Here is a 19,822-nt window from a genome sequence, read left to right as displayed (position 1 = left end):
CTCTGCACAGTCTTAAAAAACAAAAAAACTCGGTCCTTGTCTCACTTTACTCCATTTTGTGCACACTCTACACACTCAAACAACATGTTGTAGTGTGCTGGGTGCCAGGGCACCGTGAGATCCAAGGCAACGTGAGGGCGGAACAGCTCGCTGCATCTGTCCATGAGAGCACCGCCATTACATCCATATCAATCTTGGCCCTTGATCTTAAGCCGTCTCTCAAGCGAAACCTCAGGGACTACTGGCAGAGCAAGTGGGATACACATACACAAAACAAACTACACGTTATCAAGCCACACCTTGGCCATTGGCCAACAGTATCAAAATCACGTCTAACAGAGGTAACACTAACAAGACTCAGGATAGGACACACATACACGACACACACACATCTTTTGTCCGGTGGTGATCCACCATTGTGTGATAAATGTGGTGAGGCATTAACAGTTCTTCAGGTTTTAATTCAATGTAAACAGTTAGACACTCTAAGAAGACAACACTCTCCATTATCCTACCGACAACATATACCTCTACACCCTGCAATGTTCGTTGGCAGGGAACCGCTTTTTAGTAATAAATCATTGTTAGCATTTTTAAAAGAAATTCATAATTTTCATATCATATACCTGGGCATTCCGTAGCACAACCTCTCCAGAGAGGTTTTTGCTGCGGTGGCTACACAGGAAAGCACTTGCCTCACGGCCCTTGGACGCAAGGGTACTAACGTGTGAGGTACTTGTGCTAATGCCATACATGTCCACCATCGTTTTTCATTATCACCAACTTTTGTCACCTATTCACACCACACACACCTTTCACGGCATGGTCATGATTTTATTACTTGTATGTTTTTACCCGCCTTACTGCGAGGAATTCTATGGCCCTTATACAGCCGCTAATCACAATCATTGTCCACATTCCTTGTCCCATGAACTGGCGCTCTTTGGCCATCGAATGGCCCTTGCGCCAAAAAACACCATATATCATCATCTTAACTTCATGGCGAGTCTGAATTCTCGGTCGTCGCGGACAATCTGCAGTTCTCCATTGCATGCCTTGCACTTTGCAAATGCCAAAAAGGCGCTGTTCATTGTGTCTATATCTTTAATTGTGAACGTGGTTCCATCAGGCGGCTGAGCTCCTTCGTCGGCACCGTCAACCGCGAATGCGCGTTTCCGCTCCGTCGCTGCAACGGACGACAAAACTTATCTTCGGCTTTAGCTCGCTCCTCTTCCAAATCAGATATCTGCCGATAGATAGTATCTAGACGCACGCGACCGCTGCTTGAAGGCTCTGTGGCTGACGGACTTTGCACAGTCTCCGTGAAAACTGATGCGGTAGCTAGGTCTTCTGTGGTAGCGTCGACGACTTCGCTATGGGACGCGGAGAGTGTAGCGTCTCGGGGGTTGCGCTGTATCACGGAGCGCTTCTTGAAATTCGCGACTAGCATCCTTCGCACCTTTTTCGCACCAAACTTGTGCCGCGTGTGGAATTTGTGCTCAGGATTTGACATTGTGAAACTTCTCCGCTGACACTGAATGCAGGAACAGTGCAACCTAGAAGTAGTTACTTCATAACTACGGAAGCGAAGAAAACAAGGACAGAAAGCAGCGCTCTTTTCTGTCCTTGTTTTTTTCGCGTCCGTAGTCACGAAGTAACTACTTCTAGGTTGCGCTGTTCTTGCATTCAGTTATGTCCTACCAACTTGCCCAAGTTTCCACGCTTCATGACACTGAGGCAAAATGGCGCGCATGGACGCGCGCCTCGATACCCGGAGCAAACAAAGCCAGGAGCCTCCATCAATAGGGAGGCAAGCTCAAGTAACATGTGCAAAGTAGCGAATAAAAAGGGGCTCTGATACTTCTTTTTGCTGCTAATTTTACAAGCTGCCAATGGTTTTTTACAAGCTGCCAATGGTTGAATTGGACCCATTCTGGCGGGAATTTGAAGGCGAAAGACGACTCTCTCAAATGAGACCAAGCCGGCCGCGCTGGCACACATGAAAGGGCAGGGGCGCGTCATGGAAAATGTGCAATTTCAACGTCAATTTCAGCACAGATTTAGCTAGAAAGCGGCGTATAAAGGGTTCTAGCAGCTAAAATAATGATATTATAGGCATGAAATTCACGATATAAGTGCACTAGTAGCTGTAGATTTAAAAAATGCAATAAAGAAACGAGCTTTTTTTGCGATTTTTCGGTCTCCACAACCCGTGCCCCTCTTAAAGCCAAAAGTCAGACTCTCATGTACGACAACAACATAGCCCTGGCTTCGACTTTGATTGCGGTTGTGAATGCAGTGGCAAATGCTGCAGCAGATGAAGAAAAAGAACAGCAACAACTGCAGTGTCTGCTCGACAACATTCTCAGCGTGCACATATATCCAGGTGAAGACAAGATTTCGATCTCTCGACTCGTTGATGAGGTTGAAGATAAGGCGGGCATTTTCACCGAGTCACCGGGGCGTGGAATCGGCATGGCTTCTGCGATGTCGTTCACGCATTTCCTGTTGTTCTTGAAGATTGGTGGCATGTCATGCGCAGCCCAACATCGAGGATCACATCCTGGCGAAGGCTGGGTCAAGGTAAAAGAAGCATTGATTGACGGAGCAGCGACGATCCCTGGCAGCAAATTGCTACAGTATACGAAAGGAATGAACGTCTGCGCCTCGACCGATTTTGGCAGGTGTGCAGTGCCCGACTACGAACATTGGATCTTACGTCACAAATCGGTTGAGTTCGACGGACTACATAAGGCGGGCATTTTCACCCAGTCAGCGGGGCGTGGAATCGGCATGGCTTCTGAGATGACGTTCATGCATTTCCTGTTGTTCTTGTAGGTCAGTGCCGAAGTTCTTGATCAAAATTTTGGGGTGTTTATTTTGCCGATTCCACGCCAAGTGTTGTTTGATTGTGTTGTGTCCCACTCAAATGATACTGTTTGGTCGAGGCGTGCTTTTCGCCTCGTACGGCGTCTTTCGTTCTACTTTCTACTTCTTTTTTTATGCGGGGATGTGGAACTAAACCCGGGGCCGGCAGTTGACTCAAAATTACAACAACTTCTAGACGGTCAAAGTACTATTAAAGAGAAACTTTGTGCTATCGAGGTCGCGCAGGCGGAAAATCGAGTAGCAATAGGTGAGCTTGGTGGTCATAATGCTAGGTTAGAAACTAAACTGTCGAACATTGATCACCTGAACGGTGCAATATTAGACTGCGTTAAAATGTAGGAAAACCAAAAGAAAGAAATAGAGTCACTGACACGAAAAGTGGATGAGTTAGAGAACCGTAGCCGACGCCATAACCTCGTCTTTTATGGTGTAAAAGATACCGAAGCTAATGAAACAAGTAAAGAATCGGAGAAGCACATAACCCAGATATGTAGCTCCAAGTTGGGTATCCATTCTCTAGCTATAGAACGTGGGCACCGACTCGGGAAATTCCAAGTTGGCAGAAATAGACCGTTAATAGCGAAGTTTCTGCATTTGAAGGAAAAGCAAGACGTTGTTCATAACGTTAGTAAACTGAAAGGCTCAACAATTACTGCCTCTGAAGATTTGTCTCAGCAGGTACGTCAGAAAAGAAAAATACTGTGGGATTACGCAAAAACTCGCAAAAAGGAAGGTGAAAAGGTGACACTGAAATATGAAACACTGATACTGAATGGTAAAAAATATGGTTACGATGCAGAGAAAGAGCACGTTCTAGCACTGCAATGACCTTGTCAATCTAGAGGAGTGAACCTTTCCTTCCTGGTAATTAACTGCAGAAGCATTAAAACAAAGTAGATGAATTTTGTGCATTTCTTCGGTTGACCGAACCGTCTGTGGTGCTTGGAACTGAATCTTGGTTAAATGATGAAATACGTGATGACGAGGTGTTTCCGATAGACTATACGTGCTACCGCAAAGATGGGAATGTCTTGGTGGTGGGGTATTTATTTTAGTTAAAAGTGACATAGTGTCTTCCAACCTTGACGTCGTCGGAGCATGTGAAGCTATCTGGTGTCAACTCGAGCTCGCTAATAAGAAGCTAGTAACTGTGTGTAGTTGTTATCGTTCACCTGATTCTCCCTAGACGTGATGTCACAGCTTGCAAGTGCCATTGATGAGGTGCATTCGGACTTCATGATTATCGGGGGGATTTTAACTTGCCAAACATTCACTGGCATGAGCACTAAACCACGATATTGCCATCTGGGGCATCTGCTCAGGAGATGATTAGTATCGCGAATCTGCATGCACTACACCAAATGGTACTACAGCCCACACGGGAAAATAATATCCTTGATTTAATTTTTACAATCCAACTTAGTTTCGTAACTGCTACTTACGTCCTGCCCGGGATTAGTGATCACGATGCTGTGCTATGTAAAATGAATGTACATTACGTTAAAACATCAGTGTGCGATCAAAGGCGCGTATACAATTATTCTAAAGCTAATGTTGAAAAAATAAATGAGTCTTTGGATAATTACTTTGTTGTATTTGAGACCATTGCGGAACAACTCGCATCAGTGAGTTGTGGATTCTTTTGAAAAACAAAATGACTGACTTACGTGATGCGTTTGTTTCATAGTGGCACTTAACGGCTAGGAAAGCGAAAAGTAAGCCGTGGTTCACAAAAGAACTGCGCAGACTTACACAAAAACGGTTGAGATGTTACCGTACTTTTTGTGATACACGACTGGTATCAATAAGTTACGACTGAAAAATGTAACACTTGAAGTTAAGACTTGCACCTTTAAAGCAAAACGTGATTACACTGAATCTTTGCAATCCCTTCTCAAAGTTAAATCAAAAGATTCTGGAAACATGTCAAAAGAAAGGTAAAGACAATGTGTCGATACCAACGCTTATTTCTGATGATGACGTCTTCCATGACGACATTGATACAGCTGAACGCCTCATTCGTTATTTCAGCTCTGTTTTTATGCCGCTGATAACACCCGGAGACGGTGATCCCCGCTTAAATCAAATACGAACTGATAGTATGGAGGATGTTTACATCAGCACGCACGGCATTCAAGTGTTATTGCAAAGATTAGACAGCTCAAAAGGGTGCGGTCCAGATGGCCTCACAAGCACGTTTCTTAAGCTTTGTGTGCCAACACTAGCGCTGTTTTTAAAGGTACTATTTGATAAATCACTTCTAAATGCCAGCTTTCCTTCAGATTGGAAAAAAGCAATGATTGTCCCAATACATAAGTCTGGTCCACGGAGTGACGTCTCTAATTACCGACCAATATCGCTGACTAGTGTGGCATGTAAAATTCTTGAGCACCTAATATATACCTGCATTGTTGAACATATGAATAAGTACTCACTATTTACGCCACAGCAACATGGGTTTCGAAGAGGTATTTCTTGTACTACCCAATTGACAGAATTTACGAACGACATAGCATACGCGTTGGACAAAAGAAAAACAATTGACTGCATTTTTTTAGACTTCAAGAAGGCCTTTGATACTGTCCCCTACCGTTTACTTCTTGAGAAAATGACTGTATGGCATTAATTCACAGGTCGTCGCATGGGTCGCTGATTATTTAACATTACGCCAGCCGACTGTAATCGTTAATGGTGCCAGTTCATGTGCATTGCAGGTAACATCAGGCATCCCCCAAGGGTCGGTACTGAGACCGCTTTTATTTCTGATTTACGTCAACGACATAACTGAGGGCGTAGAATCCCACATACGGTTGTTCGCAAATCACTGTGTTTTGTATAGGGAAATTACGGATTCGCGGGACAAAGCGTTCATTCAGAGAGACTTGACCAAAATCAGTGATTGGTATACACGATGGCACATGCAGTTAAACTTGAATAAGACTGTTTACATGGAGTTTACTCGTAAGAAATTACAGTCTCAGACATCGTACACAATTAACAATGTCATTATAAGTAAGGTTAATGAATACAAAGACTTAGGAGTGTACCTATCTTCTAACTTAAATTGGCAGTGACATGTTAACCACGTAACAGGCAAGGCTGGGAAAGCGCTTGGGTTCCTTCACCGTAACGCAAAGAACTTTAATATGTCGACTAAGGAATTGCTTTATAAAACATATGTGCGTTCCGTTCTTGACTATGCGTGTGTCGTCTGGGACCCCTCAACAGTATGTGACACAGAAAAACTTGAAAAGGTGCAGAACTTGGCCACTCGATTTGTTTGTGGATGTTACGACAGAGAGTTCAGTCCTACGCTTGTCCTACGCTAGATTGTCTTATGCTAGATCCAACGCTAGATTATTGAAGACGCAGACTTCGCTTGAAGTTTTTCCACAACATCTTTCATTCATAAGTTGGCATTGATAGGCATCTTTACATAAAGGCACCTAATTACTATTCCCATAGGGTTGACAATAAGAATAAGGTTATAGAATTTCCCTGCAGAACACATTCCTTTAGCAAGTCTTTTTTTCCTAGAACAGTACGGGACTGGAATCAATTTGACAAGTCTGTCGCAACTATATCGTCTAATGGCATATTTTTTTCACCGCTAAAATAATTCTTGTATTAGAGTTTCTGTTCACTCATGTTACTGCTAGTGATGGCTGCTATATGCTTGCAATTGTATTTTCCTTTATTGTACATTCTTGTTCATGTAATTATGCTTTTATCACAATAATACACTTCATTGTTAAATATAATGTATTCTTGTTTACTTGAAATCTTGTTTTTTTTTTTTTTGCACAATTATTCACACTGGTGCACATTAGTGTACACTCGGGATCTTCTTTTATGTGTATTTGTTTTCCTGATGCTGCTAGCGATTGTTACCAACTGTATGGTAGGCTTTGAATTTTTCTTTGCATCCCCCCCACTGTAATGCCATGTGGCGCTGTGGGTATGCCATAAATAAATAATAGCTGGCCTTCCCTCAGATCTACCATGTGTGTTTACTTTGCAGCGCCATGAATACGCACACGGTAATACACGATGATCTAGGTCATGTAAGCAGTACACAGCATATGCACAACTCTAGACACAAATGAAACATACACAGAAACATACAAATGGAGACAACAAATGTAAACACAAGTGAACACCAGCGCTGCTTCGCATCCCTACATAGTTCCCTTTAGTCCGAGATGGTGGGATTTTTTTTTCTTTCCTTCTTCCTTTGTTCGGTCACTTCGCATCTTCTCCTCTGTAATGACATATTCGCTCGCTCCCCAGCGATGAACTCAGTGCGTCTTCTTTCAGATGCACACTGGCTACCATGTCTGTCTCATAGATTTTTTGGCAACCAATTAAAACCGGTATTTCATTTGGAGGACTGCACAATAAGCGGCGTGCGTATCATGAGATTTTATGGGGGAAGAGGGGGGGGGGGGGGCAGGTGGTAAAATGGAGTTGAAAAACACTATTCTAACCAGTCCTGCACTATAAGTGGTGGTTGTAAGTGGTCTGCTCTCTTTGTGTGTGCGTGCATGTGTTCAAATTTGTTTTTCACTCAAAGTTTTGCTATTCGTACAGCTCTCATATTATATTTTAGTCTTGATTACAGAGTGCGGTAATTTTCGAAATGGTTCTGTGGTGGAGCTGGTAGATAGTTATAAACGTCCATTTTTATATCTGAATCGAAAAGGCAAGCACAATTTTTTGGGGAACATGAGTTGTGTTTTTCCCTCTCAATTTTTCTATTCTATTTTTCTTTCAGGGCCTCGACGTAATAGAGTCCACCAACCTGAAGTACTTCGCGAGAGACATGACGGCGGAGTTCTATGCACTCAAGGGTCTTTTCCTGACTCAGATGGGTCGCTCAGAGGAGGCCAACAAAGCGCTGAGCGCATCTGTCCAGTTGCACGACACGCTGGTCAACGGGTGGGCCCTGTGGGGTGACTACTTTGAGGGCCTGTTTGGCCGTGACCGCTGGGACTCACGGCAGCTGCCTCTGGCTGTGTCGGCACTCACCTGCTACCTGCACGCCTGCCGCCATCAGAGTGAACCCAAGGGTCGCAAGTACATGGCAAAGGTGCTCAGCCTTATCTTTTTTTGCTTGGAGCTTATGCAGTCTATGCTCATTGTAACAGATGCAACACATTTCTGATACAATGGGCCATTATTCAGCTCAGGTTCAGCCCAAATTAATGGAGCAGGGTTCACTATTAATAGACCTCAATATACAGGCTATGGGCTACAAAGGAGGGAATTAGCGTCTTTTTCTTTTTTCACCAAAATAAGGCACATAAATAGGCTTGTGCAAATATTCACATGCTTCCACTATTCGATTGAATAGTAGAGTGTTTTTATCCGCATCGATTCGAATTTAAATAAATGAAAATTTCTAAGTATTCGCAATGAACTAATAGGTATATATATAATAATCCGCATGTAACCTTCTGTAAAGTGGTTTCACTTTCAGTGTGGATGCTAAGCTGTGATTGCACCCATCCAAAGGAACGAAAGCCACTCTGCCGCAAAGCCCCACTAAAAAAAAGCTAAAGGGGCCTTGCAACACTTTTTTAGCATGGGCAGAAAACGCTGCCTATTGGTATTCGAGGCTATGGAAAACACGCGAGCCAAATATTATAGTGCAGTATGCAGCCTACAATTCAAAATAAATTCTCAAAGTCGGCTAAAACTTGCTTTTTCATTTCTCAACAAATGACGCTAAAGCCTAAAAATCGCTCGTCACAGCCATTGTATCCTCCATTGGCTGATGTGAGCATGGCGCACTTTGTCATTGCTCTGGCTGCTGCAGGAGGCCGTAACTTGTCCCTGTGTGCGTGCACGGTTGCACTGAAAAGCCATGTATTCGAAGAAAAAAAAAAGAGAAAAAGTACTTAAGGTCACGCATGCAACTGACTAGCCCAAGAGACCACGTTGTGAGATCACCTGCTCCTCATGCGTGCCTTGCTCGACAGGTGCTGTGGCTGTTGACGTACGACAATGAGCAGAATGTCCTGGCCGAAACCGTGGACAAGTACAATTCAGGGGTGCCTCCGCTGCAGTGGCTGCCGTGGGTGCCCCAGCTGCTGACGTGTCTCGTGCGCCCCGAAGGGCGGCAGCTGCTCAATCTGCTCGTCCAGGTTGGCCGGGTCTATCCACAGGCTGTGTACTTCCCCATTCGCACACTCTACCTCACTCTCAAGATTGAGCAGCGTGAGAGATGTATGTACCTGCTCGGCATGTCTTCTTGCATGTGTAAGCTTCCTTTCATATAATGTGGTGCTCCTGGGTAACCCTAGAAGTGTTTTCAAGCCTGATGGTGGGCTGGCCCTTCGCAAACCATGGCCTTTGATCCGAAATTTATACAAACCTGAAACTTCCAAAAAGATGTTACGGATATTTCTCGTAAAATTTTCTGATACAGTTAGACAATTTAAAGATGGAGGCTACTCTTGAGACCAAACTTCTTTTTTTTTGACACATCTGCATGAAAATCTCAGGGCATTTTTTCTACACTAAGACTAGAGCAACTGCACATTTCCACAAGGTTGTGTTTTTAGTTCCAGAGTTATTGAGGTTTAACTGGCCTGCTCACGTGGGTGCCTGAGGAAGAGTCATGAGAAATACCAACACATAGCAGAAAGCTGAAATTCATGAAACTCATTGTAGTCATTGTTTGATAGATATGCCAGAGTGCTACAAAGGCTTCCTCCTCCAAAAAATTTTCATGCAACTTTGAGTTAGATGTAGCTAATAATTATGAGATTCTTTACATTTTAATTGTTTATTAGAAATAACGACACCAATTTAAAAAAAAGGGGGAGGGGGGAGCTCATTGCACCCTGGCAATGTTATTCAAAAACAAAGAAAGAAACAGACAACATATTCGATGAGCAGTCTTTGAGTTTTGGCTTTATTCAGTACCACAACTAGAAAATAAGTTTATTCTGAGAAAATGGGCCTAGAAAGTTCTGCACTTCTGTTTTCTTCCAAAAGTTTATTGAGCAAAGTTTTGATGCACTCTTTTCTTTCGCCTCATCTACACCTTCTTTTGGTAATGTTTGTAACTTATTTTTACACGTAAAGCATTGAAGTGTGGGGTCCGGCGATCTCTGATACACTCAGCATCGGGCTCGATAGCACCAATTCGAAGCGTGTACCGAGTCTGATGATCTCGAAAACACTCACTGCATTTGCGACTCGCCCCGCCGCGAAGGTCTAGTGGCTAAGGTACTCGGCTGCTGACCCGCAGGTCGCGGGATTGAGGCGGCTGTGGCAGCTGCATTTCTTATGGAGGCGGAAATGTTGTAGGCCCATGTGCTCAGATTTGGGTGCACATTAAAGAACCCCAGGAGGTCGAAATTTCTGGAGCCCTCCACTAACGCATCTCTCATAATCATATGGTGGTTTTGGGACGTTAAACCTGTAGGGTCTCGGCGAGGCGAACAAGCGCCAGTGGGGGGTCTCGGCGAGGCGAACGAGCACCTCGCCACGCCACGCTCTTGGAGTGAACGGACACAGCAGACGCGGTCGGTAAAAAGCACACAACATACATACATTTATTAACTAATTTAGACGACGATATCGTCCGCCGAATGTTACATCAATTATGATTAACACGCTACCATACAAACAACATAATGCAGTGACACACTAAACACACAATAACATGATAAACACACACAAATACATACCCAAGGCAGCGTAGCCAACGCATGACTTTCCACGTGGGACCCCGGCGCGAAGACCGCGGTGCCGAGCACTGGGAACCCACGCTACAGACAACCGTTCGCGGCAGCCGCCACGCGCAGAAGAGACTCGCTCAACGCTCGCCCACCACGAAGGCCTGCCTTCCGCCAGGGGCCACCGCCGGCGCCACCACTCCACCAACAGTGGTACTCAAAGCGAACACAACGCCATCTATTGCCCGGCGGCGGTCACCACCGAAATAAAGCCTTGGGGCGAGACACGTGCGCCACGCGGCGCAGACAACTTTACAGGGGGGTGTCAGCACCCCCACATTCCCTCAACCTTAAATCAAACCATATCCCGAAATCAAAAATTAGCTACACAAGCTTTAACAAAAAAATGATATCGCACGACCATAATGTCCTTGCACCATGACACCGCCGCTGGTCGACACTGCTGCACTGTCCGGCTAGACTTCACCTCAGTGCCGGCCCCGCAATAGCAACGTTACCATCGGCGTGACGATCCGTCGCTAGCACCGACACGTCTTCCAGTTGCGACCAGCACTCGCGAGGGCGCCGGACTGCAGGTAGTTGCGCAGGTCCCAGGCATCTCCATCGCCCGACCTCACAATCGCATTCCTGGCCAGCGACGCTTACAATGTGCAAGACAGCCGGCCGTGCATGACATCCCTCCCGCTGAATACATCAATAACAACAACAAAAAACTTGAAAGCAAACAATCGAGCAGGTCCTCGGGAAGGGAGCTTCGAGCTTTTCGTCCACGTGGTACGTTGGTCAGTACTGCTAGCTAATACATCGGTGGCGGCCGAGACGCCCATCAAAATAAAACAAAAATCACTTTTCCTAACTCGTGCTCACAAGAAAAAAAAAAGTGAGGGAAGCAGAGCGCAACACCTCAACGCCACGATCCACCTAGTTGTGCCACGTGTGACAGGCGGCTGCACAGAGCCTTAGGCCTAATGAGTCGCTCGGCAACAACCGGCATCCACCCAGCACCCAGCCTAGGCGCAGAAGAGGCAGCCGCGAGGAGACGTCCACTCTGTGAGGTGGCCCTATCGCTCGCCGCACACAGCAGCTTACCGAGCGATCGGCGTCCACCGCCCCGGGTGGTGTCACGACGCCTCAGCGTCGAGCCGCAATACCAGACAGCAAGGACGCCCGGCTCCCTGAGCCCAAAGATATAGAAGAAGCTATTTACAGAAAATCGGACCACCCACGAGGCTTCCGTACTCACTCGCTTCAGGCCTGGCCTACAAACCACGTGCTCTAGGCCTTGCTCACCCCAAGATGCGGACCGCATGGCTCTCGTCCTAATTCAACAACGTTTTTGAAAACTAACAACAACAAAAAATAACAACACTTGCGAGCCAAAAAAAAAATAAATAGAAAGTCAACCTGCCGACAAATTCAAACACGTTACAAAACCAATCTCCTCGCTTCTCAACAAAGCACAACCCCGACGCTAGCAAAGAAGTCCCCCCTAGGCCTACTCTACTCCGGCTCTAACAAAATCCCTGTATTTAACCGCAAAAACTGTCGTCCGATACTCCAAGAGCTCCACGTTGGGCAGCCAGTGTTGGGTCTTGGCGAGGCGAACGAGCGCCTCGCCACGCCACGCTCTTGGAGTGAACGGACACAGCAGATGCGGTCGGTACAAAGCACACAACATACATACATTTATTAACTAATTTAGACGACGATATCGTCCGCCGAATGTTACATCAATTTTGATTAACACGCTACCATACAAACAACATAACGCAGTGACACAATAAACACACAATAACATGATAAACACACACTAACACATACCCAAGGCGGTGTCGCCAACGCATGACTTTCCACGTGGGACCCCGGCGCGAAGCCCGCAGCACCGGGAACCCACGCTACAAACAACGGTTCGCGGCAGCCGCCACGCGCAGAAGAGACTCGCTCAACACTCGCCCACCACCAAGGCCTGCCTTCCGCCAGGGGCCACCACCGGCGCCACCACTCCACCAACAGTGGTACTCAAAGCGAACACAACGCCATCTATCGCTCGGCGGCGGTCACCACTGAAATAAAACCTTGGGGCGAGACACGTGCGCCACGCGGCGCAGACAACTTTACAGAAGGGGTGTCAGCACCCCCACAAAACTTACAAATGAATCAGTCAATCAATGCATTTGCGACTCGAGCCATGTGTCGGATTCTCAAATGGCGACTACTGACAGCACAGTTCTGCTGTAGCAAGCATCTACGAAGTTGTCACTCGCAAAAGAATAGCAGAATCTGGATGCTCGTACAAATTGTATAGCGCGCTTCCGCGTACATGACCTCCGAACTGTCTTCGGCTTCACTACTGTCATCGGGCATAACAACAAAGACGAAAGAACTACAGTCAACTGCCGCTTTTTCGGACCCTCTAGGGAGCGAAAAACCATCCGAAAATTCAGGCAGTCCGAAAAAATGAATGCAAGCAAAAAAAAACGCATTATTTTACTGATAATTTTCAATGCTAGTAAAAAAACGCATCATTTTGCTAATATTTCTCAATGCAAGAAAAAAAACACATCATTTCATTGATATTTCTCGGATCAAGCAGGTCAAGGTCGAAGTACCAGATTTCCGGAACTCTGCCAAAGCATCAGTGGGGTGGCTCTGAATAGAGCCGTTAAAAAATGCATGCAGCCGACAGCGGGTGCCATCAGGGCAGCCGGTGTTAGAGCTGCAGTAGCTTGAAAAGCTTGTTGATCCTTGTTTGAATGGCGTTTCGCTTGCATGTGATCACATTTGCCTCGAACTGAGCAAGGGTCATGTCATCACTGTACACCAATGACAGCATCATCAGTGATCGCATCAATGCAGCGGTCGTAGGTGGTGCAGGCATCCGTTCCTCTTATTCGACATCGGAGTCATCTGAATCCACCATAACCTGATTGATTATTTCGCTGTTGGTTAGCTCTGCGCAGAGGTCGAGCTCGTCAGCGTCGATGAACTGCTCAAAAGTTATTTCAGTGGGGATGGAAGCACCAGCAGAGCGGAAGTCGTTGATAATATCGTCCATGAGAGGGCGCAATTCTGTCACGCTGTCACTTTCTTCAGGCAAGTCTGCTGTCTCTGTGTCGAGTACGAAGCCCACGTGGCGAAAGCAGTTGCGAAGCGTGTCTTGCGTATCCGCCTTACATGCGTCCGCAAGCATTCCGACAGCAGACCAAAGGTCAACGTTGTAGCCTTTCCCGTTTTCCGAGCACGGCACCATGCTGTTGAGTACACGTGAATGGTACAAAAGTTTCACATTACAGATAACGCTTTGGTCCATCGGTTGGAGGATCGCAGTCGTGTTGGGCGGCATCCTGCTGGATAGTCTTCAAGTTATTGATGTGAGCATGAGCAGCGCAGTTGTCAACGAAGAGCAGAAGACGTCTGTTCTGTTGTTCAAACTTCCTGTCCAACTTGCGGACGTAACTCTCGAACAACTGCTGCGTTACCCATGCCTTTTTATTGGCTTCATATATCACTGGCAGTGTTGCCCCTTTAGAACAGCTCGGGCTCTTGGACTCCCCGATTACTAACAAAGGAAGTTTCTCGCTGCCAGACATGTTGCTGCCAACAAGAACGGTAAGCCGTTCTTTGCTATGCTTGCTACCATGGCATGCGTCACCAGCAAAAGCGAGTGTTCTTTCCGGCAGCAGCTTGTAAAACAAGCCAGTTTCGTCACAGTTGGAATTGTTGTCAGCCGAGAACTGCTGCAACAAAGACTGGTGTTTCCAACTGCGGTACTGCGCATTAACTCCACTGTCGACGGCGTCGCTTTCACCACACACATTCTTGAACTTGAGGTCATTCCGATGCTTAAAGTTTCTCAGCCATACGTCACTGAAATTAAAATCTGGGATGTCCATTCGAAGCGCGAGAGTTTCTGCTTTTTGTTTCAAGATGCAGCCCGAGACTGGCAACCGCTTGGCAATCATTGAATTAAGCCACACGACGAGAGCGACCGCAAGGTTTGGATGAACACATTGGCTCGCATTCACGTTTGGGCACCAGACGGTTCTTCAACCGCTTCCAAGATCTTGTCTTAGTTTCTGAGGAAATCGGAAACTGTTTGCTTGGAAATGCCGAACTCCTTGCTCACGTCAGCCTGCGATCGGCCACTCTTCACTAACTAAATAAGGCGGCTTTCTTCTTCATCGTTAACCAATGGTACTGTTTTCCGCGCTTCGATGCCATCGGCAAGGACGACGAAGGCGGAGTGGGGGCCATCGCAGGCAAGCAAAATCTTCACGATGTGAACAAAGAAGTTTGCTGACGAGCGTCGAAGCACCTAGGCTTAGCGTTGCAGAGCACACTTCACACGGTCGCACAACCACATACTAGACTAGCCAAACACCATGTGGGCTGCGTAAACAAAACGGCGTGACGGCAGGCGACGGTGCCTCGGGTACTCCGGAGGTGGCGCTGGTAAACATTCAAGATAGCCGGCGTGGCCAGACCAAATCGGTGTGTGACAGACAGTTAGTTCTAGTTCGAAGTGGTGAAACGCTTCGCAAAAGCGCTGGGCGGAAAGCCAGAGTGGCACGCACGAGCACAAGCACTAAAGCGAAAAGAACTTTATTGGTGCCAAAAAATTTCCCGGTGGATAGTTTCAATTGCCAGCGAAGCTGGCAATTGAAACTATCCACCGGGAAATTTTTGCACGATAAACACGGCCAGTGTTAGGAATCTCGAAGGCCGTGGGTGTTTCTCCGCTAACTATCGAGTCCAAGCAACAGATGCCACAGTAGACCGGTGCGCTCATTTATGCGATCGTAATCGCGTGTGACGCAGTTGTGGTGGTTTCCACTGAAGGTCAGTGGTGGTTTCCGACCTTCCGTCACGTCAAAAAATCCGGAAAATTGGACTCTGAGGGGTTCGAGCATCCCAAATTTCAAACTTCCTTATACATTAATTCTATGGGGCTCGTAGTGGTGCCGCGATGTCCGAATTATTGGGCATGTTCAAAAACTCGGGTGTCCGAAAAATCGGCAGTTGACTGTTGTGTAAAAAGAAGTAAAGAATACAAAATGATCAAAAACATTGCACAAGGCAAAGAGCGGCTCAGCTGACGTCAGTCGGGATGAACAGAGCAGAGAGCAAACACTGGGCGAGCGCACGCCATCGAAGGGAGCGACCACCCCCACTGCTGTGCAGCAGCCAATGGAGTCACGCTTTCTTTCACAAGTTGGCTTTAGCCAATCAGCTCTCCACATTGCCTCGGAGGGAAACTCCACAAGCGTCTCAACCGTGCCGCCGACCCCACCTGGTGAGACAGCAAATAAAAAAAGAAAATCACACTCAAAACAATATTAAGATGGTGCGGGACAAACACATTGTCTGGGAGTGGCGCGCTTGTGATGTTTAGCTTGATTTCAAAATTTTTTGCGCGCTTTTAACGCGGCGGCAGCCATTGAAAATTGCATTTTTTTATTTTGTCCACTTTGCGGTTCAATTAGGTGCTAGTATTTCTATAAAAGGTAGTTTATGATACATACAACCCAAAAAATGCTTCTTCAAAAGTTCACTTTTTTGCGATTTTTCGATTTTCAAAGGGTGGGTCCCCCCTTGACATAATATGTGTTCTTATAAAACTTCCAACCTTCTCGATCATTTTTCAACCAAACTCTTCTGCAGCATTTTAAAATGCACACGTGTCATAAAATAGCAAAAAAGAATCGCCACAGAAATTGTTGTAGAAAAATGCATTTTAGGCATGTTTGTACCTCTAGGCAGCTGACCTCAAAATATTATTGCCAAATTCGCTTGGGAAATCAGTTAAAGCCTTCTTTTCTAGATGCCACAGGAGCCCCGAAATGCATTGCAGGATGCAAGACTTGTTCAAGCTTTCTGCGTAAACCAAGTGCACAGCAGCTGTCCGATTGTGGCCATTTCAAGCTTGTTACGAAGCTGTTTTCTTTGTGCACGTTTTGTGGCATTGTAATATGGCATCGCTTTGACAGAACACTTGCTGTTATTGCTGTCCCAAGGAGTAGTTTCTAATGCTCATTAGCCAAAGTGCGCAGCTCAGGCGAGTGCCTTCTCTCGAGCCTGGTGCAACCTGGAGACCTGAGGGGGGGTCTTTTCTTTCCCCTAATTTGCGGCTTTGTCGGTGTTCTGTGCTGATGTGTTGTTACAAGCGTCGTCTCCTCTGCTGTTGCTCACAATCGGCCAACGCACAGTTTTGGGCGGTCATGTTCGTATATTCTGGTGTTGAGACGATGTGCCAGGCATCCGAGAAAAAGAAACATCTCGATAGTGCGCACAGCTGAATGTGGTTGAGAGCAGAATGCCGAAACTATCTGTCGGGTGTGGTTCAGCGCATTCTAGGTGAACCACCTGGTTCCCCTTGGCTAAACTGCTATCATATCGTCGGACAATGCTGCACTGGCATTTGAAACTGGATTGGTAGGGCATACTGTACGAGACTGCCAAGAGCGCAGGAAATGGAGTGGTGGGAGGAGTGCTAGGCATCACAATGCGTAACGAAGCAGCGGATGTTCAAGCTATAGGATGTTCGTTAACAGGAGTAAAGAAAATGACACAGACATCATCCTTGTGAATAAATAGGTTTTGGTACAAGTGACCTTCTTTAAGGTGGAGCACAGGCTGTATTTGAAGCCTGTGCTTCATCACAGACGTAACTCGTGCTCGAAGCATTTTTAACTGAAGCTAGCTGGTGATAGTGGTGCTAAGGTGATTCGTCTTGAAGTGAAATGCATTCAATTAAAGCCACCATTGCCATTAATGAGGGTGCAAAATGGCAGTAGCTTCACTCACGGCCTGACAGCTACACCCGAATCGTCAAGACGTTTGTTGCTCTTCAGTAAATTGAGTTGTGCACCACAGCCTTAAGAGAAAGATAAAAGCTGATCTGGAAAGTTGCAAAAGGAGCACTTATGCAGTTGTGACACAAAGGACAGGCCCTCAAGTTAGCACAAATTAGCAGGGAACCCCTCAAACAACCCTTGCCGGCATGTGAGCTGTGGTGACCTCGCTACTCACGGTAACGGAAGGTCATCGTGGGTTCAGGCTTAGTGTGCAATGGGGCCGTGTATCTGTCACCTGCTCACGTATAGCGCACACCGCTCGGCGCACGCTCAACTAACAAAGCGTTCAGGGCAGCACCGCGAAACAAAGTGTTTGATCAACAGCAACACGCAAACACTTTATTGCCTTTGGCGGCACCCCAAACAACAGTGCAACGTCCGCTCCCGGAATGCAGATATGCACAATAAAGGTTAGATCGCGAGCACATCGCAGCTGGCAGAGGCGAGCTTTGACATGCCGATCGAGAAGAGGTCCTTCGTGGCTATGCTGCGCATTCTCATGGTGGCCACAGGGCCTAGTCGTGAGAGTTCATGCAAACCTCGTACATGTAGGCCTCCAGCAAGTGCGGCTTGGCATGGTACAACCACTTCAAACACTAGGCACCACTGTTTTGCTTAGCATGCTGTGTTGAAGCTGACATTCAGGTAAACACGCCGGCCGGGGATGCCTAGGCACCCAGGCAGGCTACAATCCGGCAATTCTTAAAGGGGATGCGAACGAAGGAAAACCACGTGCTTACCCGGCTCCAGCCAACGAAGGAGAGCCTTCCCGGTGCGCACCTCACTCAGCCTCGCTGATTCTCGAAACCCCCCCAAAACACGTGTCGTGCCTACGTGTGGTGCCGTCTATTGCCACGTGCTATTACCAGAGCATAGGAAAAGAAAAGGAGCGGCCGTATGGTGGAATTCTCGCGAAATGGTCGCGGGCGCGCCTTCGATTCCCACATCTTCCTCTCCTTAATTCACCCTGTGCACCAGAACACAACGAGCTAAATGCTTGCTGCCATATCAAAAAGTGTGTGGCGCCATCTGTTGTAAGCACGACGAAGCGAAATGGTCGCGGGCGCGCTTTCGATTCCCACATCTTTCTCTCCTTAATTCACCCTGTGCACCAAAACACAACGAGCTAAATGCTTGCTGCCATATCAAAAAGTGTGTGGCGCCATCTGTTGTAAGCACGACGAAGCAACACCCTCAACTGCCACGCGAGCAGACGCTCTACTAATCAAACACAAAACTTCACAACCTGAGGGCAGCTGTAAGCATATTTCGCGCTGTTCCTGTGCTGGAATTTATTCTGATTTCGTGTTAAACGTCGGTGAGTCCTCTCTCGACAGTGTCCTCATCATGTGCATTGCAGATTGCTGAAGCAGCTTCATTAGGTACGTATTATCTGACATAAAGAAACGCGAACAGCGTTAACTGCGGGATGCCTTGCAGAAATCGTGCTGTAAGCCGGTGTCAACATAGCGCTAGAATCTGGCTCCAACTTACGCTTATGCACCACATGTGTATCAATTGCCAGTCCTGTCGGGCACTCAGAACACACACGCGGTGCAAAAATGCCAGCCAGAACAAGATTTTAAAATGCTACGGTGACGCCGGTCGAAAGCATATGTGGATTCGCCTAGTGACAGTCAAGGCACGTCGCAGTTCGACCGGGTCAAAAGTCATGCTTTTCACGCCGTTCACGCATCGCGATAAAAGGCTGTTACGGTTGTACTAGACATGCGTGGTGCGTGCATCTATGCGTGAGTCGTAATACGTATATCCTACTATTGGCATGCGGCCTGCGAAAAAGTACGGAAGTAGTTTTTTGCCTCATACTGCAGACATACTGCACGCAAATCGCTGCTATGAAGTGAAACAGCCGGATTCATGCTTGAATAAACGCAATAAGTTTACTTACCCGTACACTTCATAGGGCTCGTAGTATTTCCGGCTATTGGCGATTATATCCTGAAGCGGTGGAGCTCAGCGTTTTTTTTTTTTTTTTTTTTTTTGTGGACGGAAATCCGTGCAAAACACCGCATTAATACGATTCCCACGGTGCACTGTCATCTTCACAGGCAGTGCTCAGCAATTTCTTGCTCTTGCGCTGGTTGTTGTCGCATCAGATGACAGTGCAGTATTACCCAGATGACATTTTATAAGCGGGCGCAGCGTGAACAGGCGCTTTTTCGCATTTTAAGCTCTCAGTGCTACTGCTTGCCTTGCTAGTGAGGCGTGCCTTGGCAGTTCCAAACAAATTATGGCATCTCTGGGAGCGAGGGTATACCGCCGAAGGCACCTGGGTGCGAGATAGGCGTGATCTCGTCTCTATACTTTTCTCCAAAGGCGGCCGGTCATTGCCCATGCATGCAAAGACGT

General features: G+C 46.8%; 1 protein-coding gene across 7 annotated transcripts in view; it reads left to right on the top strand.

The window, feature by feature from the left end:
• Nipped-A (Transcription-associated protein Nipped-A) overlaps nucleotides 1-19,822 on the top strand; it is a 991,444-nt gene that overhangs the window by 837,508 nt on the left and 134,114 nt on the right. For all 7 annotated transcript variants that reach the window (XM_075869412.1, XM_075869408.1, XM_075869400.1 and 4 more), the window contains 2 exons: nucleotides 7,664-7,978; nucleotides 8,871-9,117. In XM_075869412.1, coding sequence (XP_075725527.1) covers nucleotides 7,664-7,978; nucleotides 8,871-9,117 — 562 coding nt within the window. The remainder of the gene's footprint in view (nucleotides 1-7,663; nucleotides 7,979-8,870; nucleotides 9,118-19,822) is intronic.

The sequence above is a fragment of the Rhipicephalus microplus genome, chromosome 1, assembly GCF_043290135.1.
Source record: "Rhipicephalus microplus isolate Deutch F79 chromosome 1, USDA_Rmic, whole genome shotgun sequence".
Lineage (NCBI taxonomy): Eukaryota > Metazoa > Arthropoda > Arachnida > Ixodida > Ixodidae > Rhipicephalus > Rhipicephalus microplus.
Note: the sequence above shows the minus strand (reverse complement) of the source record. Positions and strands in the feature narration are given on the sequence as shown.